The following is a 24,593-nucleotide window of genomic DNA, read 5'->3' on the forward strand; positions in this document are numbered from 1 at the left end:
ACGTAGCAAGACTAGGGTCACATCGTCAGCGGTAGCGGGCTGGCCTTTGTCCTGTCTTGAATCCGATCACCAACTGGCTAGCCTTCTATAGACGCCATCGGACACCTCTAACAAAATGGCATCTCCAAGAAAGACCCGTTCACAAGGTCCTGCAGATGGTGTGGATTTGGATCATCCCAATGGTCAACTTTCACGATCTGGTACGAGAGATGTAGTGGCAGAAGTCAGTACCTGCTCTTCTCCCTTCCTTCCTCTCACCCATATTTATTTGCTCTGACATCCGCTCTTACCACCGACACCGCGCCTGGAAATGAGTACTCGGTGCGTGGCTTGTGGACATAAGTCAACTCTCGCCAGTTCGCCAGATGGAATGTTGATTGGTAAGTTAGCTGATGTACAGTTGGCGTTCTATCAATCCTATCATTCAAATAAAATCAACCAACTCATTCATTTCATTTTCATCCCTCAAATATTATGGTAAGTACATCTTCTCATTCCAACGTCCTCTCTCGTTTCGCTTTACATTTCTTAGCCTTCACCTCTTCCAATACGGTCACACAAAGAGTATTGCAGGATTAGAATATGTATGAATTTGGAGATACTAAAGCTTCAGGTCTGGTCTGATCATCCTTTCTCACGTTCCATGGCCAGGGACCATCCCCAAAGTTTGGTTTGATGGAGCGGCATTTCAACCTTCTCTCGCTCTAGCCCTCATCGCTGCTTTTCAGACTTACTACATCGTTTTAGATCCTCTGGCAGGGGTACGTTCCTCTCTCATTGAAACATTGAAATTCATTCTTCATAAACACTTGTTGAGCGTTCAAAGCATGATTTAGCTCACTTTCAGACCGCCTATCTACCAGTGGCGATCTTGTTTTACTTATCTGCCACTTGGCTCAAAGTGGTAGCACCCGCTTGGTTACCTTTCAGCTCTCATGCCCACCCGACTGCAGCACCGTTCGGATGGACTGTATTCGTTGTGGCGTGGATAGCACAGTTTATAGGACATGGTGTGTTCGAGCATAGAGCTCCGGCATTGACTGATAATTTGGTGCAGGGTGAGTGATCAAATCTCTCACCCCAATCGTGAAACAGAATCATGTCATACACTATGCTTGTTACTGAGCGAGTATGATTGGAGGGACGGATGAGATAACTAAAGGTCTGATGGGGAAATTTAAACGAGGCGAGAGAGGCACGCAGAACTGACCAAAAGCACTGGTCACTGCACCTTTCTTCGTCCATATGGAGTTCCTCTTCTACGTCTTCAATTGTAAGTCTCAACTCTTACGCATCTTGATCAAGTATTGACGACGAGATCGTCCAGAGGTACAAAAAAGGGTTAAAGACGCCGCGGGTGTGAGAATTAGGGAGATGAACCGGGTTGCGAAGAACAAAGTCAAGTAGTGCGCCGGTTGATCTGAGGAAATGATGGAGATGGAGAGATCTTGTGATGATATACAACTTGTAAGCTAGCGTCGTGTGTGCAAATAGGTGTGTGTACACATTAGCATGATGTGAATGATACAGATCGACGGATGCATATGAAGTATTGACGTAAACCTACGAACATCTGCACAGTCAGCTTTGAGGATCATAGATTCAAGTGACCAAGTAGCCCTCAGTGTAACTATGACAAATGATCCCTCTCTGCCCGACGACCACCCACAAACGTCGGTTGACCAAGACGGCCGACCGACGTTCGTGGAATGATCTGACCGAAGTCCAGGCTGGGTGAAATTGGGTGAATAAGATTTCTTCCTAGGGCAGGTGCGCTGCTTACGAACACTCACCTATCATGATACAGTGGCTTCTCATCGTGTTAAAAGCCACACTTCGGTCTGCCCGTGGGCTACGGTTGCATCCCACCGTCTCATCGAGAGGTGAGGGTCAAAGGAAGAGATGAGAGTGTGAACAGACAGAGGGACACGATGGAGAGCTGTCGAGTTTCTCCGCCACACTTACGGCGTTTGACGGGGATACAGATGCCAGAGGCGGCATTCACCGCCCCGAAGCAGAGGACCTTCTAGCAATTGCCACCACCTTCTCATCGTTTCTATCTTGTTCTTCCACCCTCCAGAGTATTCTTCATGACCGAGGGCCGCGCGTCTTTCCTCACTACAACGCTGATAAATCGTCGTGACTCGCAGATGGATATAAACTCACCTATTCTGACGTTTCGCTCACCAATTCTTCCAGTTCAATCATATTCTTTACACAACTACCGCTTACACTTACTCAGACAAAGACAATTTGCCACCATGTTCCCTTCCTACGCATTCCATCCTGCTCATATGGGAAGGTATCACCACCCTTCTTACTACTCTCCTCATCATCGTCAACATCAACATCCCATTCTCGCTTCTCATCATCAGTATCCTACTTTCGTTCCACCTCCTGCCCCCATTCCTGCCTCGTATGATTACTTCGTCCCCGTAGAATCGTCTGACTTTGAATATTACCCTTCGCTCGAACAAGAAGAACGTATCGCTCTCGATCACCTCCAAGCTATTCGTCGTAGGAGAGAAGAAGCTGAACGTCTCGAACGCCAAGCAAGGGAAGCAGAGGCAGTTCGTCAAGCCGAAGCTATCAGACAAGCTTATCTCATTCAACGTGAACGTGAAGCTGAAGAACGCGCCATCGCCATTGCTCTACAACGTCAACAGGAACAGCAACAACGTCAGAGACAACTTGCCGTTTTGGAGGAACGCAAGAGACAGTTGGGAGAATTGGTTAGACGCAAGGCTGAACATGCCGCTCGCGTCGCCGCTGAGGAAACCGCTAGACGTGCTGGGAAATGTGCAAGGAGGTATGTCCATTCTTATGTATATCGATCGAATGGGACTGACTCGAATAGATGCGCACAACAGTCTCGACAGATCGCAAGGGATCAGACGACCAGTCATCAGAACGAACTGGAGCAACTGAACGGTATTCTCGGTTCCCTGTTCGGTATCAACTTGATTCCCGAAGAAACCTCGGTCGACGAAAGCCACGTTGAACAGAACAACAAATCGCCAACTGTCGTCGCTACGGATACCCCCGCCACCCAACAGTCGAAGAAAGTAGAGTTCACCGAGACGACTAAGTCTGTCAAGAAGACTCGCAGCTCGACTAAACGTGTTGTGGAGAAGGAAGAAGAGAACAGGCCTGTGGACGAGGAGTCTGACTCTGCCGACAAGCCAGTGTTTCCAGAACAAATCAACGACCTTCTCTCTACCTTTTTAGGACTTCGCGTCGAACCTACTTCTGCTTCCGACGCTGATGCGTCGTCGACGAACAAGACTTCTGAAGTTCCTCAAGGTCTAAACGAGGTACTATCTCAATTCGGTCTCGAGTTTTTCCCCGATACTCCTTCTACTTCTTCTACCAACGCATCAGTGGAGACCAGTACGAAAACTTCTTCGTCGACGTTCGCTGAAGCATCCGCCACCGCAGAACAGCGATCCTTCGCTAAAACCGAAGACAAGAACATCGATCCCCTTTCGGCTTTTTTGACCGGTGCGACAGGTGCAGATCTCCCTCCCTTCGTCCGTGATATTCTCGACAATGTGGAAGCTGCTTTCAAGGAATCACATACCCCTGTTCCATCAGAGAAAGAAGAAGTGAAAGGAAAGGGTAAAGGAGTAGCCGATGGGGAACGCGCAAAGAAACCAGTCACCGTCACCCCTCCCAAATCGAAACCTTCCACTCCTGTCACTGTCGAAAAGACCGAAGAGGAGAATGAGAAAGAAACAGCTCAAAAATCTCTTTCGGCTTTAGAACATATCGCAGAAGAATTGGCGCTTGTAAAAGATTCATTCACCTTTCCTTCTACTCTCTCCTTTTCGAATGTCACTACCACCGACAATCCTACTCCTGCTCTTCCGTTCAATAAGACCAACAGACCTTTCCATGAACAAAGCAACAAGTTACTTCAATTGCTTCTTCAGGCCGATTCGGTTACCTCTGGGGGTGACCGTGCGGTGAGACAGAAAAGGAAAGAGGTGGTGGGTAGGGTGGAACGTGAACTTGAGGATTTGGAGAGACAGAGGGATGAAGTCTGGGCTCAAGTTCAGAAAAGGCGTGAGGCGGGAGACGAATTAGATTTGGGGAGTGATACGGAAACTTCAACCGTGGCTGATGGTGAACAATTGAACAATGATGTAAAGGTCGAAAGGCCAGTCGTCGAAGTACAAGTCAACACTTTAGCCAAAGTAATCTCGGAGGATCAAACGGTCGAAGAAGCTGAGAATGTACAAGAAGTTGAGAAGGTTGAGGAAGTTGAAAAAGTCGGAAATGAAAAGGTCAATGATGATGAACTTCAAGCGAAATCTCAAGAACTACCCACCATTAAGACTTTCAATCAAGACATTTCAGAACCACATAAATCATTCGCCGAAGTCGCCGCTAAACCTCCTGTCGAGAAAGCTCCTATAGCTCATGTTCCCATCCAAACCGTTCAAGTCGAAGTTACCAAAGAGAAGGTAGAAGAGCCCAATGTCGGTCATACTCTTCACGCGGTTCAAGTTGAAGAGGTTGAAGACGAGTCGGAAGAAGAGAGAATGACGGACGATGGATCGATCGTGGAAGAAAAGAAGAACGTGGAGGAAGATGGATATGAGGTTATTTAAATATATGGTTGAGAGGAATCAATTTTGTACATACACGTATGGTACCGATGGATTGTAGTTTTCAAATGATTCATGAATATGGTTCGATCTACAAGTATCGTTTGCAATGGATATCCGCCATGTATACTAACCTCGTTGACTTGCCTATTTGGCTAATGAGTAAAGATGGCAAGAACGGTACTGATTTGCTAAGGACTGCAAGTAACTCCTGACTTGTCTAAATAATGATGGTGAGTAGCCAGTAGCGCAACGTCGCAACGTCAATGTATATGACGAACGCAAACCCTTCTGAGAAGGTACATGTGGAGATCTAACATACGATTAGGTGTGAGCTAGAGATTCAATTGAATATACGATGCAATGCGATGCCCAAAGATGCCTAATGTGAATTACTAAAATAACACCATAATCTTCATCACCGTCTTTCCTCCCCTCTACCCGCTTCTCCTTCCACATCCCTCGCCTCACTCAATTCAAAACCATACTCATCTCTCTCTACCCCACTTGTCCCAATGTTACCATTCCCGTTCGTTCCACTCGAAGCTCTTCCCATTCTACTCCTCAATATTCCATATCCAACATTTATCAAACCAACACCTTTCGTCCTCACCCAAGTTAAAGCTTCCTCTAACGCAATCTCCAATCCTCTTCCACGTCCTTCTTCCACAACACCCCAATCTTGCCATCCGTGATCCATTGACGAATCTCTAGTCTGGAGTGGTTGGGAGGAAGATGGAGAATGTTGATGGAGTCTGGGAGAAGTGACGTGATGTTGATGAACTTCATGTTTGAGAACATCTTTGACTGTTACTACTCCCATGAGTAAACCTTTGTCAGCTACTAAGATCACACGAGGACTGGATGATCAGTACAAGGGTAGCAGGGACGATGAAGAAGACATACCCCATACGTCGGAAAAGTTGCATGACTATTTCCAGAGGCATTTTCGGTGAGACTGTCAGAGGGGTCTGTAATCAGTTTGACCACGTCTTTTGTTTCCTCCCAGTCATTCCCACCGTTGGCTTAGACATATCTCTATACAACGGATACAGACATCAGCGAGTGGATTTGAGATACTTTTGAAGAGATGGTTGCACACAACTCACTTCATCCACATATTGACCAAAATCCACTTGATCCGCCTCCAGCCCACTAGTCCTGCGCAACTCTTCTCTTCCGGAAGCACTGATCTGTCGTGTTCGGGTGTTGGTACTGGGCGAAACGATGATGTCAGGTTGGGCTAATGAGGCATTTGTCTTATTGACATCGTCACTTATACACTGGAAAGTGCAAGTGGCATTGACACTCAAATTTCGGGTTCTCGTCGCTTTCTCTGAGAAAAGTCAGCTGAATCGGTTGCAAACAACTCAAAGGTAGCAGACAATGATGATATAAATCAAATCCCTCGAGAGGAAGAGAAGCGCTGAGAAATTTCACACTTACCTAACGCAAAACGTAGCTCGGTTTTTCGAGCAAACCCAATGATCGTCCTGTCCTCCTCTGATCTAACCACGGGAAACCCTTGATAATTTGTGCTCTGCACTATTTCACCTAGACGATCAGCTCGAGTTGTCAGATACTGGAGATGAATCACCTATGGCACTGAGTGGCATGCCTGAAGCATACATAACCACAAGATCTTTTCTCATGACATTCGCGACTGGGCCGTTAGCTCCGGTGAGGATCACTTCGAGCAGCTCACTTGGCTCGATAAAGGCCTCGCCATCTTCTTTATCCTCTTTTTCTAAAAAAGGATAACCGTTAAAGCGGATCATTCGATCTGAAATACCTCCTCCTCCGAATTGATCGCTCACTGCCTTGGTCACAAGCAAAGTGAGCTGAACATCAGCGTAGGTCTGTTTTACGGCCACTGACTCACCATTGTAGGTAGAATATAGGTCAAGGCTCCTGTGAGTTCGAACATGATCACGACAACGGTGACTGTAAGCCGCGTGACTCCGCTGTCTCATCAGCAATCTGCTCACCAGGCTAGCCTGGATACACACCCCATAGCAGCAGCGGCTCCGAGAAATGCATATGTACCGGGGGTGATACATGGGACATCTGGTTGACAGGCGGCGAACAAAGGCGCTTCTGGGTACGATCTGTCATCAGAGTAATCCAAGATATGTCGGACAGATATACCCACTGTTGAAGAGCCTTCATGAGGATACCCATCATCCTGCCGAACGTCGCGCCCACCGCCATTGAAGGGACAAATATACCCGCTGGTACTTTGCATCCATACGATGCCACAATGAGTACGGTCCTAACGATCGTGGCTAGCAATAGTGAGTTGACCATTCTCCATTGGGACGACGATCTGAGTGTGAGCTATGTGCAGCAGTATTTGGTGTTGAAGCTCACTGGCAAAGGCCGGCTCGATTCCCTCCCCCTTCGCACTCTCTGAATAGCACCTCCAAACTCTCCGTCATGTCAATTCGAAGGAAGCGATTGAGGTAACCGATGAAAGCAGTGATAGTAGCCAAGGTCACCGCTTCGGCGATAGCATGTTGCCCAAGATGCTTGCGGCGAAAGCCAGCCACTTGAAGGTTGAATTTGATGACAAAAGCTCCATACAGTCCCTCATCGTCAGCTGTAGATACTGAAGATAGGGAGAACTGACACCAAAGATGCCAATTAGGACGTAAACTGGTATCTCGAAGTAATGCCAATCACGGTCGTATGAAACCTGGAACAAGACCAGCTTGCCGGTCCGAAACGGATCCATTGACTGTGCCCGTGAGCACAACTCTGAATGACTGAGAGTAAAACGTACGGCGAGAGTGAAGGTCGCAACCAGAGCACAGACGAAGGATTGCCACATGGTCCGATTGGAGAATGTCTGATTCATCTCCTACAATCGTCAGATATCTCATATCGCAGAGGTCATCCACCAACCTCGATAGAGAAGAGCACGCCGCCGATGGGCGACCCAAAAGCCACCGCTACACCTGCTGCAGATGAGGCAGTGACGATCTCTCGCATCTTCACTGTACTATGAGTATTGTTCAACCTGCGGTATCCACTCACAATGGCTCCGGTCATATTTGTGGAAGAGTCTCGCAATGACATTGCCCAAACTACAGGCAACATGCACTGAGGGGCCCTCTTTTCCGACGGACAATCCGGAGGCGATAGCAAGACACTTATTGATCAGCTGGGGAGATTCCTGGTTATTCCAGGAGAATAGCTCACCATGGTGAGCGCTTTGATGGCAAAAGTCTCTGCACTCAGAAACCCCTTGATGATGAAACCTCCCAGTATGCACTTTATTTCTGAAATCCCAGAACCAGCGGCATACGGCGCAAAGGATTTGACGAGGTAAGCGGCAGAATATGAGAACAATGACTTAGAGTGAGCGACTACCTTGACCAGTCTGATGTAGCTCACCGCAAAGAGAATGTAAGCGATCCAACGGAATGGTTCAACACCACCCCAATTACGCCATTCCGCACATCCTTCACCTTCGTCGGATATCTCAAGACAGCAGAATTTCTGGCTTAGCCACCAGCCAGTGGTACAATAGCCCATCTTCATGTCGGACAGCCAGGCTGTTATGATGGCGATCAGTGCCGCGGAGAATCCGATGCCGACACCTACTTCGTCAAGTGCGATTAAAATGGAGCGGGAGGTGACTGACCGACGAGGGAGATGACAACCCAGCTCTGGCCTTCCTCAAACGCATGATTTAACATACGCCAGAAGTGCCCAAGTAGACCTGTGGAGGAGTTCAATCGTGCAAAGAGAGGGTTTTGAGACGGAATAGGTTTAGCTCGGCGGTCACGTTCATGAAGAGAGTCGTGGATCCAATCTTTGGTCGTTAGATGGTGCTCTCAAGATGAATAAAAAACTTGCCAACGGTGGAGAAATCTTCATATCGTCTGTAAACAAGTCAGAAGCTTTCACACGGGAGGTCTGACCTACCTGACCAGATCTCTTTCTTCCTCGTCCTGAACTTTCGGACTGGGAGCACCATTCCCCTCCATCAGTGGTTGATCGTCATCTTCCAGCTCCTCGGGGCGTAAGGTGGTCCCAGGGGGGTAGGACATTATCTCTACTACCGCCGAAGGGTGACAAGCCCTCACTTCTGTGCGTAGTAGATCTGTCAGCTATACAGCCAAGCCTCGAACGAGATCGCAAGGTGGGGCGTTGTTACACTCGTATTCCACCCGAAGCTGCATGCTGTAGAATCCGGTTGTGTAGAATCACGTGATCGATGCGTGAGACAAACGAAAGAATAATAAGCATTTTTGATGAATTTATCCCTGGAACGCTCGACCTTTTCACTTCTCCCGCCTTCTCTTCTTCAACAAACTTTTCATTCTGCACTGGTCCATCCAGGTTTACGTTATACCTGAAGCCTTCAGAGTGATTTAAACGGGTCTTTGTGACCTCTGTCGACATTCTGCTGAACTTGGGCGGTGAAAAGAGCGGAGTTAGAACAGTCAGGCGTCTGCCGGTTAGAATTACCTATCCTGTTCTCATCTTCCATACTGCCTCACGGTGGGTAGACGGACGTAGACTATATTGTAGCTATACCTGGACGATCTTATAGCGTTCCGACGTATATTATCGCTGGCGTGACTTATCTTCAGCCTTGCAGGTGTCAGTCCCTATAACCCCATCCCCCACCTTGTTTCCTGGCTCGAGCCTTCTGGTCGTCGAGTAACCATCTGATTGGGTATTTCCTTGTCGACCGAGCTCGTCGTTTGGGTATGCTTGCTATGTCGCAACCGCCTCCTCACGAGCTACCCGATCTATTCTTCTTCTCACCACAAGATACTTTCGACCCTTTCCCATCGATGTATGAGGAGACTTTACAGGCGGCGGCATTTCAGCAACCTCCGGCTCACCCGGCTCCTCTTCCGACACCACTTCCCCAATCACAATGGGCATATCCTTCGACCACTCAATGGGCCGCTCAGGCGGACGCGGGATACAATGCTGCGGTTTATTCAAGGATAGAGGATCACAAACGTGAGTTTCATCCCACGACCCCTCGTACACTCCGTGTCTCAAACACCGATATCACTGATGTTCACACCTCGTCTCGTTTAGTTAAAAGGAGGGAGGATTTTCCCGTCATCGAATGTCTGATACGGTGTGCAGGGCATGGAATGATATGCCATCGCATCACATGAAGAATGGTTCTGATGAGATACGTACTACACGTTGCACGCCGTTACAGACCGCACCACACTTTGGAGGGGAAACGGTTGTTGTTGTTGTCTTGAGGAGGTGTTTACGTATGCAATTTCCCAATGCGGTAATCCGTCTCCTCCTCACGGTCAGTGGCCAAGTGGCACATGACGTGTCTTTTGCATATTCTCCGAAAGGAAATGCCGGTTCGGTCGACGTGTGGCGTTTGTGAAGCAGTGTGGCAGTGTGGCGGCGTGGCGGTATGGAGGGAACGTGGCGACTTGTAAGAATGTGTGCTGACGACGTAGCCGACATATTCATGATGGAAAATCGTCCTGGTGGGACTGGCGGTGGAGGATTCGTATCAATGCATGAAATCCAACCGCTGGATGTGTCTCGCTCTTTGCCTGGTCTCCCCACCGTGTTCAACCCCGATCCTCGTATCACACCTTTGCCACATACAGATAACAAACCTGATGTCTCCATTCCGCCGTACGTTTTTGCTCTCTCGTTTCTGCCTAGTAGCTCATTCGCTAGTTATGCCGTACCCACCGCCCAAGTCAACGGTATAGACAACACTATCAATGCCGAATCTGGCCCCTCTAGAGATTTGGAAGTCAAGGAAGGATCTCCTTTCACCTTCCGACCTCCTTCCTCTTCTCCTGGACCAACTTCCAATTTCGCCCTTCAGCCTCGATCGGAGCTACATCGTGCAGCGTCTGCCATCACACAATCAGCTCCGATCAGGCAGGATACACAAGGGAAAGACTCGTCGACCATCGATAAGCTACCGGTCAAACGACCAGCGGAAGATGACGGCTCCCGTGCCACAAAGCAGAGAGGCACTGTGCCGACTAAGGCACCTCCGTCAACCTCACAGGGTATGGCTCTCATACGGCCTCTTATTTCCTCGACGAGTTTGAAGTCGAGTAAACCGGCTGTATTGTTCAAGTACCTGCGTCCGCGCATCAAAGGCCCGGAAGTGTTGCCACCGGAATTTGAGCCGAATGCTAGAGAGTTAAGGGAGATTTTGTTGGCATTGAAGGATCATGCTCCTGAACAATACCTGAGAAATATGGCGGATAATGAAAGATATGCAAAGACCTTAGCTATTTGGTTGAAAATGTTCATAGATGATGTGGAAAAATGGGAGTCCGCCATTGCACCACTTTTGCTTGTAAGTGCTACCGAACGTCGTCGGCCTTCCTCCTTCACATGTAGCACTCCCAAGTGGTATGTAGTCACGTTGAGAAAGGAACAATGAGGGATAGATCCTAGCTGATATACAGATGTTATCAAGGACGGACATGGCGGTGGACGTGATGGTGAAGTACGGTTTTGGCAAGAGTTGTAAAATTGTCAATACACGGGCGGCGAAGAAGGATTTGAAATCCGCAGGAGAGATCAGAAAAGCTTTCGAGCGATATCATTCCTGGTGTCAGGAGAAATTATTACCTGGAGGTCGTAAAGCACTCGAAGACTCTGAGTCGGATCAAGGTATGTATATGTATTTCATATCTGTCACTCGTGTTGATATATAGGTGGGACCAAAAAGCAAAAGATGAATGATGGGACAGCTCAAGCTTCATCTTCGGGACCGACCAAATCAACCGCGAATACTACATCGACTACCAAACCTAACTCAACTGCGATCATCAAACCTGCTGTTAAGAAAGAAGCTACCAAATCGGACATGTCATTCTTCAGCGCCACAACTCCAGCGTCATCCACGGTGAAAAAACGGGTGATACCTGATATCAAGAAGATTGATAGGTCTGCTGCCCCATCGACTGGTGCACCTACTACGTCGTTATTGTCGACCACCATGAACCAGCTTCTGAAGAAAGCTCAGTCGCCTCCTCCTTCTGCGGTCGAAGTCGCGGGTAGCGGTGATCTGGGTGCAGGAAGTGGGAAAAAACAACCGAATAAGAAAGGACACATGGTCAGATTCAAAGACCTCATCCCTGATGGTGGGGCTTTGGAGTCGATTCGTGTGTTTAGAGAAGAACCACATGAGCTAGAGCCTGCTCCATGGGGTAATACAGTGAGCAAATCACTATCTAGCATTTGTGTGAAAAGATTCTGACAGGTAGAATGAAGCGCACGGAAAGTCCGTCCACCAATTGGACATGTCTGAAGGTCTAGCATTGAGAGCTCATGGAGTGGATGAGCAAATCGATTGGTATGATCCAGAACGTTAGTGCATTCTTTCCATCTCTGTATGAAATACTTATTTGACATAGAATACTTTGATCCCGCTATTCACCGCGAGACACCATTTACTTCGTCCGAGAATGAAATTCAAGAAACTCGTGAAAGGGGTATATTGGCCGTCACCTATATGTCCGACGCTCAAATTCCGTCCGATCCTTCGGAGATTGGAGTGAAGATTGCCGAAAAGGCTATGTCCACTCGTCTTCTTTATCCATCTCAAGCACCTCAACCATCTCAAACATCTACGATGATCCCCGACATTTCCACTACTCAATCTTCAGTCAGCGACCTTTTGAAGAAGATCATTTTACCTCCGAACTTACTTCAACCTCAACCTCTACCTCCACCTCTATCTCAACCCCAGCAGCCGTTGGTCGCACCTATCTACGGTGGTTTTTACAATCCTCCCGCTCCTCAAGATTATCCTCCAATCCGTACTGCCCAATCTCAGAATCATTATCCCCAAGCAACCCCTTCCTACCCTTCTGCTTCTGTTTGGAGCGCTCCCCAGTCTCAAACACACGAGTATGGTGCCAGGGATGATCATCGTGGTAGAAGAGGAAGCGCAAGAGAGAGGAGAGAGGCGAGAGATGCAAGGGACGAACCGTCTAATGGGGGAAGACATAGATCTAAGATATGCAAGTTTTGGGTGGAAGGACGATGTGATCAAGGTGACAGATGTAGGAACCGACATGGAAGTGAGTGAATGAATCGAAGTTTTTGTTTTCTATATGTATCATGTTAATGTGAAGATTAACGAAAATCGAATATGACATCCAAATCGAAGTGATTTGTGAAAACGATAGTGAAATAAAAAATCATGAGAACATGATTGGACCGATAGTACTTTTTCCATTCAGTTCTACATGTGATGCGACAGAGATTTGAACCGTACTAGGAGAAGACAGTCACAGCAATACCCTATCACACCCATGCATTTATGTTCGTTCCATATTTCTAACCTCATGCATACTTGCATCTCAGCATGTACATAGTTGACCGTTCAAACGATCCTTTTATCCGGAATAGATTTCTTACCACCTACGACACCTTCAACACCTTTACGTAGATCAACTCCTTCTGTACCTTCCACAAAACCCTCATGTTTTCTCGTAATTCCCTTCTCTTTTTCTTTTTCTTCAAATCCTATCCCATCATAAGTCCTCGCTTCAGTAGCTAAACCAGAAATAACTTCTTTCCCAACTTCTTTAACTTTATCAATCCCTACTTCCTTTCCTACTTCTTTAACATAATCAACTATCCCTTTACCTACTTTCTCAACATTGTTCCCTATATCCTCTCCTATTTTATTTGAATCATACATGATTTCTTTCCCTTTCTTCCCAACATCTTTCAAACCTGATAATCCTGTATCGTCCACATGATAAACACTCTTGATTAAATCTTTACCAGAAAAATAAACCGTCTTACCAGCAGAGAGGTAATCTGCATCATGAACTTTTTCGAACATGTTGGAAAGAGCCATGTTCCATCTTTGTCGAAGTGTTTGAGAGAAAGGTGGAGAGAGGGAAGAAGGACCAAGTGATGAGACGGGAGCAAGGGGGAGAGAAGGGTCAAAAGAAGAGTTTAAAAGATGGGTCGTTTGGTGTAAACTAGTTATCAGCCTTTTTTGTCTGAGCGATTTAGTATACATGTATCCTCCTGATCCAACGTTTTTGATCAGAATAGATGATAGAGAAGTAGTGATCATATGGGAGGGAAGTGAGATGTGAGCATTGAGATTTTAAACGAGGCGACGGATGGAGAGTCAGCAGGTAGTTAGCAGATGTTGATCGGGAAAGGGATGAAGACGAGTGCCACGATGATGTACCATAGAGAGTGAATGTGTGAGATGGAAATGATGTATATACAAGAAAGATGAAAGTGAACAGTCAAAATGTGAGAGCAGGAGAGAAGTATGCACAGGGGACTAAAGTTGGGAGAGAGGAAGGGTCAAGAAGAAAACAACCAAACTCACTCTCCTCTCATCCGAGTCGTGGATTGTGATAAAGAACTCGTCAGGGTGTAATACACCATGGCAGCTGCCAATACACCTGATCCTGTCCCAAGTACGAATCCCGCCATTCTTCCCTATACCTTTTTTGAGTCCAGGACAGATTTGTTGAATGTTGAGTGTGCAACTTGACGCATAACGAGTGACGGGTGAAATTCACCTGCATCCGAAATTGCCGTGGCGTACGGTGTCCGGGAAGTCCCAGGCTGAACTTTCCGGAGTACCCCTTCCCTCTTCATCCGTGGGATCCACTTTATTCATTCTTGTGTCTCACTATCTCAACTAGACCTGTTCTAAGCTGCATAGAGGTGCTAGAGAGGCTCCTGGCACGCTTCTGAAAGTGTGCTGCTTGCTGCTTAAGAAGGGTATATCTACATTCACGGATCACGGAAGGGATCACTAAGTATGTCGTTGCTGGTCGCATTCCTTCCACTCACCTCTTCTCAGTTCTCCTGTCTACCTAGATCTGAAACGAGGTTGGATAGACTGCTCTACTTCCATTATGCATCCTCTTATCCCTCATTTGTCTTTCCAATTCCAATTGCGCGAGATAGTCCGTATGTGTGGAGAGGTGGAGAGGAGACAACTCGTAAGCTTAGTAGATAGCTGATTCATGGCTTCTCAGTGCCTTGCTAAGCAGAAGAATCAGCAGGATAGATTATCAGAGAGATAAATAGCTAGCTAGAATGGTAGAATGCATCTCTTTCTTTCTCTTCAATTGACTTTCCACATTAATATTGGAGACGTTTTCGGTACTGATCGCGTCTTACACGACTTGTGATACTTACTGTACACGACTCGTAAGCGTTTAGATGGATGACTCATCTGCTTATTCATTAATTGTTAAGTAGATGATTCAGCAGGATAGATGTCAGTATGATAAATAGGTAGATAGATTGACAGTATGCATTCTCTTTCTCTTCAATTGATTCTCTACATTGGAGACGTTTTCGGGACCGTCTTACACGAGTTGAGCCGCCATAGCCGCCGCATCTGAGGCCTTTCTTCTTCTCCCCCTATCTCCACCATTTCTTCAGATATGAAAGAGATCTCTTTTGTGGATGAAGCAGGAGAGATTCCTGTATATCATGCAGGTTTCCAATGCATAGATGGGACTAGGTTTGAGTCATAAATTTTGAATTTCTCTTCAATTCACGGAAAAAAACAACCTAATGTTGTTTTGAGAACCAGCCATGGCAGCTGCATGCATGAAATTCACCCACATGACGCCTACAGACTTTCTCTACTTGCAACAGGTGTTTTCAGAGCTCTAAGTAGCCTGTGAGGTGTGTAATCAGCAATTTTCGAGAAATGGAGGTTGGGAAAGGGAGGTGCCGGAGGGGAAGATCCGACCTGGGACTTCCCGTACACTGTAGTGGCGGTCCATTTTCCTCGGTCTAGCCTGAGTCAAGTATTTTCTTCCCTCCAGCGTAAATGACGCTCGCCCGATCGCCTGGGACCACTATCGAGCATGATCAGGTCGTGATTAGGTGATAGTCCCAGCGAGAAGCAGACAAGCAGACTTCACATGTATAGACGCTTGATTACGATGATAAATCCACGATGCAATGCATAGATTGACCATATACTAACACACCCTATCCCTTTAACTTACTGCTCGGGTCCTTCAGGTGGTCCATCTTCTCCCATCTCTCCACCCATCGTTTGCACACCACCACCACCTCCCTCCTCCGGTCGACGAGCAGAAACTATATCATCTACTCTGAGCAAAAGAGTGGCCGACTGAGCATCAGCAAGGCGTTTCATCTCCTTGCAAACATGGCGGATCGGCTGCATGGCCCGCTCATACAAAGAAAGGCCATAAGAATGAGAAGTAATGGTGGCAAGACCAAAACTCACCTCAATGGCAGTCTTCAAAGTCTGTATCTTTACACTTGCTGATTCCAACAGACCATAGACCTTCATATCCGTCACCTTTCCAGTATCGCCGTCTACACCAAAGAGATGAAGTCCCTCGGCATGTTTTGCCTTTCTGTCAGCGTCACTCGCCAAAATTGCGCATCACGACATGAAGTGATGTACGCGAATGGAAATGGAAGTGGTAGATGAATAACCTACTCTAAGTTCTGTCAAAGTTCTGATAACATTGCCTCCGCAGTTCTGTACCAATGTCCTTGGTATCACCTCTAAAGCATCGGCGATAGCTTTGTACGGAGCACCCGCGACACCAGGAAGCAACTTGGCTTTCTCGGACAGAGCGACGCTGATGGCCATTTCAGTTGCTCCACCTCCCGGTGCGAGAATAGGGTTGAACACGACATTCCTCGCCACACTCATCGCATCGGCCAGATTACGGTCGATTTCATTCAAAATGTCCTTTGACGGTCCACGAAGGAGGATGGTGCAGGCTTTAGGATTCCGACATTCGTCGATGAATGCGAAATACTCGTCACCGAGTTTATCGATGTGGAATAAGCCACACTGTGTACCGACATCTGACTCTCGGAGATCTTCAACACGGTTGACAATGGTCGCTCCTACAGCTCGGGCAATACGGTTATTGTCTGATTTACGGACACGACGGAGGGCAGTAATGTTCGCTTTGAGAAGGTAATGTTGAGCCAAATCTAATCGTCAGCGATTCTTACATGCCGTTCCATGTCCCCTTGATGCAGTCATTCCAAACCCTAGTATCGAGGATTAGGATGTGACAAAGATGAAAAAGGTTACCGAAAAACCTACCCGACACTCCTTTTTCTGTAAACACCAGATCAGGCTTGAACTCGATAATCTTCTCGCACATCAATTTGATCTGTTCCTCCTCAATCTGTAAAACCCTATTCCAATCCGCTTCTTTGGTGATTTCGATATTCGTTTGACTCTCTCCTTTCTTATATTCCAACGGACAATCAAGTAAGACGATCCTGGGATTTTCAATTCTTCTCCTCATTTTCGGATGTGTCACATCTTTGTTGATCATGACCCCACTGAGAACTCTACAATCTTCAATCTCACCCCCTGGTACCTTTTCCACCCTTGCATATCTCTTTATATCCACCGTCTTGATGTTTAATCCCCCCACACCTTTTTCACTGGCACCTACCAAACCATTTTCCGCTTCGGCAGAGACGGCCACAGTTCTGACCGCTTGCAATGCAAGTGAGCACATGAGATCTGACCATCTTGAGGAGAATTTTGTCCCGATGGAAGTTTTGATCAATGCGAGCATCTCGGATTCTGATGAGATATCCACTGGGATGGATATTTTAGCGATGGTTTCAAGAGCGTCGTTAAGAGCAGATTTGAAAGCGCGGATGATAACTACGGGATGAATGTTACGTTCGAGTAAAGGCATGGAATGTGCTAGGATTTCACCAGCGAGAATGATGACTGATGTGGTACCGTCTCCTACTTCTTCATCTTGAGTTCGGGAGAGCTCAATCATGGATTTAGCAGCGGGATGAGCTACGTCTATTTCACGTAGAATGGCGTGTCCGTCGTTGGTCAATCTGGATATCAGCGTCAGCATGATCTCCCCACTCCTTAACATTCCCGCGTCATCTCGAATGAGGAGACTATTCCGGTTTATAGACATCATATGACACACTAAACTCACAAGATACCACCCATAGGATCAAGAATCATCTTCAACATAGCTTTAGGTCCAAGACAAGTCCGTATAACATCTGCCACAGTCTCCACATCAGCATTCATCTACCAACCCTATATAAAGACTCACTTTGGCGGCGACGATATTGGCAGTTTGAGCTTTACGTCCATGTTGTCTCTCTGGACCGGTGTCTGTGAGTCAGTCAATCATGTGTTCTCTGTGTGCTTTTTCCGGGGGGTCCATAATCGCCAGTGCTAGATCTTATGAGAGGAAAAGAAGGGAAATTCACTCATCACCATAACAGGCATTCCGGCCATTTTGAGAACGTAGCTTTCGTGTTCGTTATGGAATCACAATCTCAGAACTGTCACACTCGGTCTCTTCTTTGAATCCTGTCTGCCCTACAGCGTCGTTCTTCTTTCTTTTTTTGAGCGGAAGAACAGAGATCAGAGACTCTGTGTAATGATAGGAGAGGAATGGTAGTTCTGGTACGCTTGGACATTTCGCGACTTTCCAAATCGCCATGGGATACGTGAGGGGAAGATATAAGTCCTTATCACACTTTTTCGGCTCAACTCCACGTCATCTCTCCTTCCACTCTTCTCCGGATCCGCAAAAGTCTCCAGGTCAACTGGAGTTTAACGTTGTGAACTGCTAGCTGCTAGCTACGCAATGAAACCCTCAGCTCTCTTACTGAGACGGTCAACTTGGAAAGGTACGTCTCGTCCTTCCCCCTCTTCATTTGTCTTGTCTCACCCTCCCCCCTTGTCCAACCTCGCTCGAACGCCATCCGACGTGGACGATTCAACGATGACCAGTCCCAGACCTCGAATGATATCGGTCCAGTACAATATCTGACTTTGTCCAAACTCGGGGTGGATACACCCAGAATAGTGGTGATAACGCGATAATTCGGAATTGTATATGATCCACTTCGAGCGGAAGACGGAATGGAAAGGAGGAAGATTAGTGCTGAATGTCAGGTCCATACTTCACCGCCTTCCCTTCACTAACCAACGCTCTCAAAACTTCCACACCCATCTATACAAAATCACGAGCATGTACGATCTTACCGAATTTCGTAGGAATCAAATTTATGGTTCATAATGGTCAACATTATCTTCCTGTTCAAGTGACAGAGGAGATGGTCGGACATAAGTTAGGAGAGTTTAGTGTGACCAGAAAGAAGTTTTCATATAGGTACGTTATACCCTCCCCCCCTTCGTCTTTCTTTTCCTCACCATCTGTCTATGTTTCATTGTGGGTGGAAGGGTTGATCCTGACGTGTAGACAAACGAAGAATCGTTAAATCCATTCATACCTCTCTGGTGAAGATACACTACCTCGGTCAAATTCCAGACATCTTCAATCATCATTCATCATTACACATGCATTGTCATTCTAGCTCACAAATCATACAAGATGTCATCATATCATAGATCTCGTCATATCTTTCTGGCTCTTCGTTTTATCGACCAGAGGAACGAAGGGGTTTACTAAGGGTCACATGACCAATCCCAAGAATCTACCCCACCCCGACATTCTCCCATTCCTAATCCCCACCAGTCTTCCACCACCCTAGCCACGGCATCTCTTGCTGATATAGTCTGCGTTTCCATCCTGACGTCCATCAGCTTACATACAAATTCCATCCAGTCAAGCCGGTCGTTGAGTGACTCGGATCAGTGATGGGGTCAAAAAGTCGAGGAAGGAATCTCGCATCATCGCGTGAAAATCATGAAGAGTATTTCGAAAAGAGGGGGAGGGGAGAGACACTTGCACTCACGTAGAGACCCAAGGTTCCAAAGCAGCCAAATACTGCAAACCTCTCATTGGCTCCACAGGCGCATACGTAGCCGTCACCTTCAACTTTGGATAACTATCCCATTCTTTCCTCAACACCCAAGTAGGTTCCTCTCCCAATAACTCACTCAAAATGCTTTCTTTGAGATAAGTCAACGAAAATATCTTCACCACATACTCTCCTGAACCCGGTGCGGTCTCTCCATGCCACGTGATACTCTGGAATAAGGGAGGCGGGGTATTGTCATTTCGAGAAGTATGACCCGTGGTGAGTATCGTAGAAGGGATGGTGGTGGTTGAGGGAAGACCGAAGAATTCTGGGGAAGCATGTCGACGAGTAGTACCGATCAACGTTACGTGAAGATGAACGTATTTCTGAGTCGGAATCGGTTCGTGGAATTGTGATTGAAGATCTTTGTTGATGGGAGAGGAATGCCATGGTGCAGCGAAAAAGATTTGGTCAAATGATTCGGACGAAGCGCTGACAATATCGGTTGTATTGGTCACGATGTCAAATCGACCATCTTGGAGGGGTATGATATCGACCACTTGAGTACCGAGATGAACGGTCGCTTTGGAGTCTTCTGACATGGATTGAAAGATACGCCAATTACCACCTTGGACAGCCATAGCACCACCGGTGGCCATGGATACTGAAGCTCCCAAGGCGTGAATATCTGACATGTCTGATGCGTACTGAAAGTCAGTCAGGCGTCCATTCTGACAGACATCAAATATCTCTCCATTTGACCAGGAAGGTATAACGGGGTGAAAAGAGAATATGGATTGAGCCATCAAGAAGACAGACCGCAGTCGGTAGGAGCAACTGAAAATGGAAAAGTAATCACCCACATTAACTCTAGTACTCCCCTCCCAGATCTCCGACTCCCATTTCTCTCCCACACCCACAACCTTCAAAGCATATTCCTCCCCCCATCTAGTAGTGTACTCCTTTCCCAGTCCAGCCCTCTCAGCGAAATCCTCAATACTACTCGGTGCACCCTTCTCAGCGAGCCAAAGAGGATTATAAAGGTTCGCAAACTTCTTCAACAAGACTTTGACGGATTTGTCGGTTCTATAAGGAGACGAAAAACCGTATCGTCTGATGGCGGAGATAGTGTCGAGCCAAGAGGAGAAATAAGATTGTTTGGTAGAGGTGGTGTATAGGAATTGAGTACCGTCCCATATACCTACACCTGCTTCTCCAAAGTCTGGATCGATAGTTGTGAGATTGAATTTCTTTGCAGCTTTGACTAGATGACGATTGGCTTCGACGAATATGGAAGCGCCAAGTTCTATGGGACGGTAACGGGGGTCAGAGTGTGGGAAAACTGTTGTGCTTCCTTTTTGTCAGCCTGGGGTACGAGGTGACTGTTCGCGGGGAAGAAGATAAGGGGTGATAAGTGTTCATGTGGGGCAGAATCTATTTGAATCTACTTTTGACAAGTGATGTTCCCCTAGAAGAGAGAGCAAAGCTCGAGAAGTATCAAAAGGGACGTTACACAGATATAGAGAGACAAGCAGAGGTGAGTAGGAATGTACGATACCCAGATGGGGAAAAGTACTGATAGAGGACAAAAGTAGAATGTGAGAATCGCAATTTGAGGTTTAGACTCCAGTAGAGAATATCGACTCCTCAGAAGGGTCTGTGGGATACCATTTGACCTACGCTGTTGATCTTGTTCAGACAAGCAAGGAGATGAGGATGGGGTGAAGGATAAGTGAGAGCATGTTATCAGGAGAAGGGGGAAACGAGGGAACTTGAAGAGAAAGGACGTAGAATCGACAATCGAATAAAAGAACTCACGTCCACCAACATAATCCTCTTTCTCAAAAACCACAATCTCACCTAAAACTTCCTTCCCAATTCTATCCTTCACTACCTTCCCCGCTCTTCTCAAAAAGAAAGCAGCCGCACTCCCACTGGCACCAGCACCAACAATACCCACTCTTTTCGGTCTTTGTTGTTCTTGGACATGTTGAGCGAGAGGATAAACGTATTCATCCTTTGGGAAAGTAGGGAATGAAGGGGTTTTGTGAGAAGAAGGGAATAGGAAGTAAGCTGAGAGAAGGGTGATGGAGATGAATAAAAGTAAACCAGTACGTGATATTTGATTCATTCTTTTGAGAAAGTTTGTTGACATGATGGTGATTTTAGTGAAAGGATTGAGATGTATAATCAGAAGTAGGTTGGTCTAGTCGGTCTCCAATAAAGTAACTAGACAAGACCGAGAAGGCCAGGAATTAGGAAGCCTTGAAAGGTCGCTTAAAATGAATGTGGGGCTCCAGAAAGGGAAAAAGGACTGTGCGTTGTCTGATAAAACGTTGTCAGATAAAACGCTTTTTGTTGTAAAGTGTGTTAGCAACATTTGAGCACTACTATACTAGTGTTCGTACCACTCGGCAAAGTGGAAAGATAGGTGTGAATCTAGTCAAGCGAGAAGAGTGCGATTGTGCATAAGCATATCAAGATAGGAACCCCACGACCCATGACCCCTTATATACATACTGTATCCCCTTCAGTCACACCCCTCGAAAACTTCCAATGGAAATGATACAAATACAAATACACAATTATGGAACAACAAATGTTCTCCTCATGACTTTAAGAAACTCAAATGATATCATCTTAACCCCTCGTAAAGACTTTTCGACCGCTATGCCCTCGATCTTTTGGCTGATTTTGTCCGCCCAATGTCTCCGTTTCCTCGCCCACTACGACAAGAAGAACGTGTCCGCCATTTCTGCCGCTTCTTTATCCTGGATCTCCAAAGCCTCCGCAGCGACACTGGCTCGGGAATGGAATGTCGGTGCACAACTCATACGTGTTTGAGCCATACGTTGTTGATGTGCTAAATAGGCATCGTAACTCGTCGGAGGAGCTTTGCTCGTACGTCTTCCAAGGGTCTGGACGTGAGTACAAAGTTTTTTCCCGCCTTTCGTCCCGTCCTGATTCCAACTGAGATCGGAATACAGAAACATCTAGGTGCTAAACCTTGTTGGGGATAAAGAAGAGGGAGGGAGAAGAAAGACTTACCCCTTGAAGATCCATCATTGACTTTCGCCATTTACTCTCTTTCCTTCCCAGACCCGTTGGTAAAGAGGTCGATACTGGCACTTGGGCCTTTGGACTGACACTATCCTGACGTCTGTCATTCATACCTTTGGTTCGCCCCGGAGGACTTCTTGTGCCGAAAGACGATGTATCGGAAGTTGGCGTGAGCAATTTTTCACTGACTGCTGTGGGCGGACTGGGGCTCGCATTGGTCCCTCTAGATGGAATTCGAATAGGGGCTAATCCACTTTTATACGAAGGAAGAGGATTGATCTGATCGTCCACTTCTCCTTCTTCTATAGTCGAAGTGAGTTGTTCTTCCGCATCATACCCTACTCCTTCGAGAGAAAGCATGCCGATGTTTTGAGTCCGTTTCACCGGAGCTTTCGCATTGACTGGAGAAGATATAGATTCTTGTGCGCCTGCTGAGAGAGACGACGTCATATCTTCTTCCGGTTCAGAAGTGAAGTCTAGAACGGGTAATGTGGGCGAAGGAGGTAGAGGTATATCAGCCGGGTTCACAGCCTCATTCGATCTGACTCGAGTAGGAGTTGTTGGAAGTTCGTCTCGTGCTTTCGATCCATGTTGTTGGTATTGAGGACTGATGGTGGACCGCGCCGAAGGTCGAGAGGCTACGGGTGCGGTGGCAGACCGGGATGGTGCATTTGTTCGAGTGTTAGTGGCGAATTTTGATTGAGAGGGAGTGACGACGGAAGGAGATGAACGACCGGTGAGTTTTCTGATGAAGGATGATAATCCTCCCGATTTCTGAGTGACTGGCATCGGTCTAATTGGGGGGACAGGAGGTGAATTCACTATGTGGGTGTTCTGTGGTAATGAAGGTACTGGAGGTGTCGTTGTTGAAAGTACCGGAAGACTGATTATATTAGTATATTCACCTCTTACTTTCCTCTTCACCGATAACCGACTTCCGACTGCTCTACTCCGATGCTTCATAAAACCAAATTGACGGTTACCCAATTGGAACATACCCGATACAAAACATCCAAATTCCCTCTCCCATTCTTGAATGTCTCACTTTATCTCCTATCATGAGTCTCGAACGAGTGGAAAAAGTTTCAGATGAATCATCATCAATACAAACAAGTAAAAACCATCTCAAACGAAGTTTTCACTCACTGAGGATTCGACATATTCTCTTTACTTCCTAACGCCCTCGTCTTACGGGTTTCTTCCATACGTTTATCCAGTTTAGCTTTCCCTCTCAAACTCTGCATAGATTTACTAAACCCTAATCTCTTCACCATACCTTTTTTCCCTTCTTCGATCTTTTCATTCATTTCCTCGTCGTGTGATGTGGTGGAAGGAAAAGAATACGCTCTGTCGAAATCGGGACGAAGATGTGATTTGGTATTTAGTGAAGGGACGGTCATTGAGAAGAAAAGGAAGATGAGAGAGAAAAACAAGAGTTCAAGAGGCGGATCGCTCAGTTTTTGGGTGGGTATTTGACCTAGTTTACAAGATCGCTGAGGGCGTTGACAAGGGTGTCAGATCTTCAAATGAGGGCGTTTATTTATGACTGCGGAATTCCGGGATAATCTTCAAGGGAGACACAAGGTGCAGGGTACACGACGGGGAAATTGAATACTTTGGATGCTTGAGAATAAGGGGGGGAGGGGGGGGGGGGGGGGGGGTTAAAGGGCTGGTCGGTTGCGATTGAACACACAAACTTGGTAGTCTCCACGGGTAAAGATGTTAACCGTTAAAGGTCTGTGCGTTATTATCGGACCGAGTCCCGATGGTCGGTGATCTGGTGACTAATGGTGAAAAGGTAGTGAGAATGGGATGAAAATGTATTTTCCCTTGTTATGCTTGAACAAGAAATCAAATCCCTTTGGAACTAAATCTTTATTTCCCCAAAGTTATTCGAAATATCCAGGCGTACCAGGCGTACCAGGACGTGATCGCGTGAGAAACGAAGATTGTCAAGATTCCCACTCCAACTCCCCACTAGAAGATCGTCAATCGTCGATCGTCGAAGAGTTATCAAGTGACAAGTATTCAAGTATTCAAGAAGTACGTCGTGTAGTTGTAGACGAATATCGATAATAGAGTATGTACAAAATGAAAGAAAACAAGATGAGATGGACTTATGCATGACACTTTTTACTTTCTACTTTCTACTTTCTACCTTTTACCTTATACCCTAGGTTGTTGACC

General features: G+C 46.7%; 9 protein-coding genes across 9 annotated transcripts; 4 read left to right on the forward strand and 5 right to left on the reverse strand.

The window, feature by feature from the left end:
• Positions 1–370: 370 nt before the first annotated feature.
• On the forward strand, positions 371–1,407 carry TREMEDRAFT_26399 (uncharacterized protein; the record flags this gene model as incomplete). Its single annotated transcript, XM_007000694.1, has 5 exons — positions 371–477; positions 614–761; positions 848–1,058; positions 1,217–1,273; positions 1,319–1,407. The coding sequence occupies 5 exons, from the start codon at positions 371–373 to the stop codon at positions 1,405–1,407; spliced, it is 612 nt and encodes a 203-aa protein (XP_007000756.1).
• An 854-nt stretch (positions 1,408–2,261) lies between these two features.
• Positions 2,262–4,613, forward strand: TREMEDRAFT_59428 (uncharacterized protein; the record flags this gene model as incomplete). The annotated part of the gene is made up of 2 exons (XM_007001594.1): positions 2,262–2,809; positions 2,858–4,613. The coding sequence occupies 2 exons, from the start codon at positions 2,262–2,264 to the stop codon at positions 4,611–4,613; spliced, it is 2,304 nt and encodes a 767-aa protein (XP_007001656.1).
• A 415-nt stretch (positions 4,614–5,028) lies between these two features.
• On the reverse strand, positions 5,029–8,754 carry TREMEDRAFT_42281 (uncharacterized protein; the record flags this gene model as incomplete). Its single annotated transcript, XM_007000953.1, has 19 exons — positions 8,541–8,754; positions 8,472–8,497; positions 8,257–8,427; positions 8,007–8,212; positions 7,812–7,964; positions 7,647–7,761; positions 7,515–7,606; positions 7,393–7,470; positions 7,240–7,347; positions 6,981–7,198; positions 6,763–6,936; positions 6,620–6,718; positions 6,493–6,574; positions 6,316–6,451; positions 6,208–6,273; positions 6,057–6,164; positions 5,720–5,946; positions 5,517–5,581; positions 5,029–5,470 (listed from the first exon to the last, which is right to left on the reverse strand). Exons 1-19 carry the CDS (start codon positions 8,663–8,665, stop codon positions 5,029–5,031), a joined length of 2,691 nt encoding a protein of 896 aa, XP_007001015.1. The 5' UTR covers positions 8,666–8,754.
• A 586-nt stretch (positions 8,755–9,340) lies between these two features.
• Positions 9,341–12,675, forward strand: TREMEDRAFT_59430 (uncharacterized protein; the record flags this gene model as incomplete). The annotated part of the gene is made up of 7 exons (XM_007001595.1): positions 9,341–9,593; positions 9,805–9,903; positions 10,064–10,932; positions 11,045–11,252; positions 11,297–11,799; positions 11,849–11,951; positions 11,999–12,675. 7 exons carry the CDS (start codon positions 9,341–9,343, stop codon positions 12,673–12,675), a joined length of 2,712 nt encoding a protein of 903 aa, XP_007001657.1.
• A 297-nt stretch (positions 12,676–12,972) lies between these two features.
• TREMEDRAFT_59431 (uncharacterized protein) lies at positions 12,973–14,054 on the reverse strand (the record flags this gene model as incomplete). The annotated part of the gene is made up of 2 exons (XM_007001596.1): positions 12,973–13,582; positions 13,948–14,054. The coding sequence occupies 2 exons, from the start codon at positions 14,052–14,054 to the stop codon at positions 12,973–12,975; spliced, it is 717 nt and encodes a 238-aa protein (XP_007001658.1).
• Positions 14,055–15,537: 1,483 nt separating this feature from the next.
• Positions 15,538–18,023, reverse strand: TREMEDRAFT_42283 (uncharacterized protein). Its single transcript, XM_007000954.1, has 7 exons — positions 17,844–18,023; positions 17,684–17,745; positions 17,561–17,640; positions 16,687–17,453; positions 16,063–16,571; positions 15,844–15,972; positions 15,538–15,726 (listed from the first exon to the last, which is right to left on the reverse strand). The coding sequence occupies exons 1-7, from the start codon at positions 17,869–17,871 to the stop codon at positions 15,595–15,597; spliced, it is 1,707 nt and encodes a 568-aa protein (XP_007001016.1). The 5' UTR covers positions 17,872–18,023; the 3' UTR covers positions 15,538–15,594.
• A 203-nt stretch (positions 18,024–18,226) lies between these two features.
• Positions 18,227–18,863, forward strand: TREMEDRAFT_67295 (uncharacterized protein; the record flags this gene model as incomplete). Its single annotated transcript, XM_007001879.1, has 3 exons — positions 18,227–18,269; positions 18,538–18,754; positions 18,845–18,863. The coding sequence occupies 3 exons, from the start codon at positions 18,227–18,229 to the stop codon at positions 18,861–18,863; spliced, it is 279 nt and encodes a 92-aa protein (XP_007001941.1).
• Positions 18,864–18,929: 66 nt separating this feature from the next.
• On the reverse strand, positions 18,930–21,557 carry TREMEDRAFT_73026 (uncharacterized protein). Its single transcript, XM_007002132.1, has 4 exons — positions 21,165–21,557; positions 20,210–20,700; positions 19,341–20,053; positions 18,930–19,174 (listed from the first exon to the last, which is right to left on the reverse strand). Exons 1-4 carry the CDS (start codon positions 21,499–21,501, stop codon positions 19,051–19,053), a joined length of 1,665 nt encoding a protein of 554 aa, XP_007002194.1. The 5' UTR covers positions 21,502–21,557; the 3' UTR covers positions 18,930–19,050.
• Positions 21,558–22,072: 515 nt separating this feature from the next.
• On the reverse strand, positions 22,073–23,806 carry TREMEDRAFT_59434 (uncharacterized protein; the record flags this gene model as incomplete). The annotated part of the gene is made up of 4 exons (XM_007001597.1): positions 22,073–22,264; positions 22,395–23,289; positions 23,405–23,530; positions 23,553–23,806. 4 exons carry the CDS (start codon positions 23,804–23,806, stop codon positions 22,073–22,075), a joined length of 1,467 nt encoding a protein of 488 aa, XP_007001659.1.
• Positions 23,807–24,593: the final 787 nt, after the last annotated feature.

The sequence above is a fragment of the Tremella mesenterica genome (assembly GCF_000271645.1).
Source record: "Tremella mesenterica DSM 1558 unplaced genomic scaffold TREMEscaffold_1, whole genome shotgun sequence".
NCBI classification, from domain to species: Eukaryota; Fungi; Basidiomycota; class Tremellomycetes; order Tremellales; family Tremellaceae; genus Tremella; species Tremella mesenterica.

Bases quoted from the DNA above. Each gene is read 5' to 3' on its own strand.
- TREMEDRAFT_42283 (XM_007000954.1), bottom strand. From the start codon at position 17,871: ATGGCCGGAATGCCTGTTATGGTGATGA. The intron at 15,973-16,062 runs GTAGGTTATTCA...GCTGACAGAAAG, and splicing joins GAACTTTGACAGAACTTAGA to GCAAAACATGCCGAGGGACT. The intron at 15,727-15,843 runs GTGAGTTTTGGT...GCTGATGCTCAG, and splicing joins CTTTGAAGACTGCCATTGAG to TCGGCCACTCTTTTGCTCAG.
- TREMEDRAFT_73026 (XM_007002132.1), bottom strand. From the start codon at position 21,501: ATGTCAACAAACTTTCTCAAAAGAATGAATCAAATATCACGTACTGGT. The intron at 20,054-20,209 runs GTGGGTGATTAC...ACTGACTTTCAG, and splicing joins AGGGGAGTACTAGAGTTAAT to TACGCATCAGACATGTCAGA. The intron at 19,175-19,340 runs GTGAGTGCAAGT...GATGGACGTCAG, and splicing joins TTGGAACCTTGGGTCTCTAC to GATGGAAACGCAGACTATAT.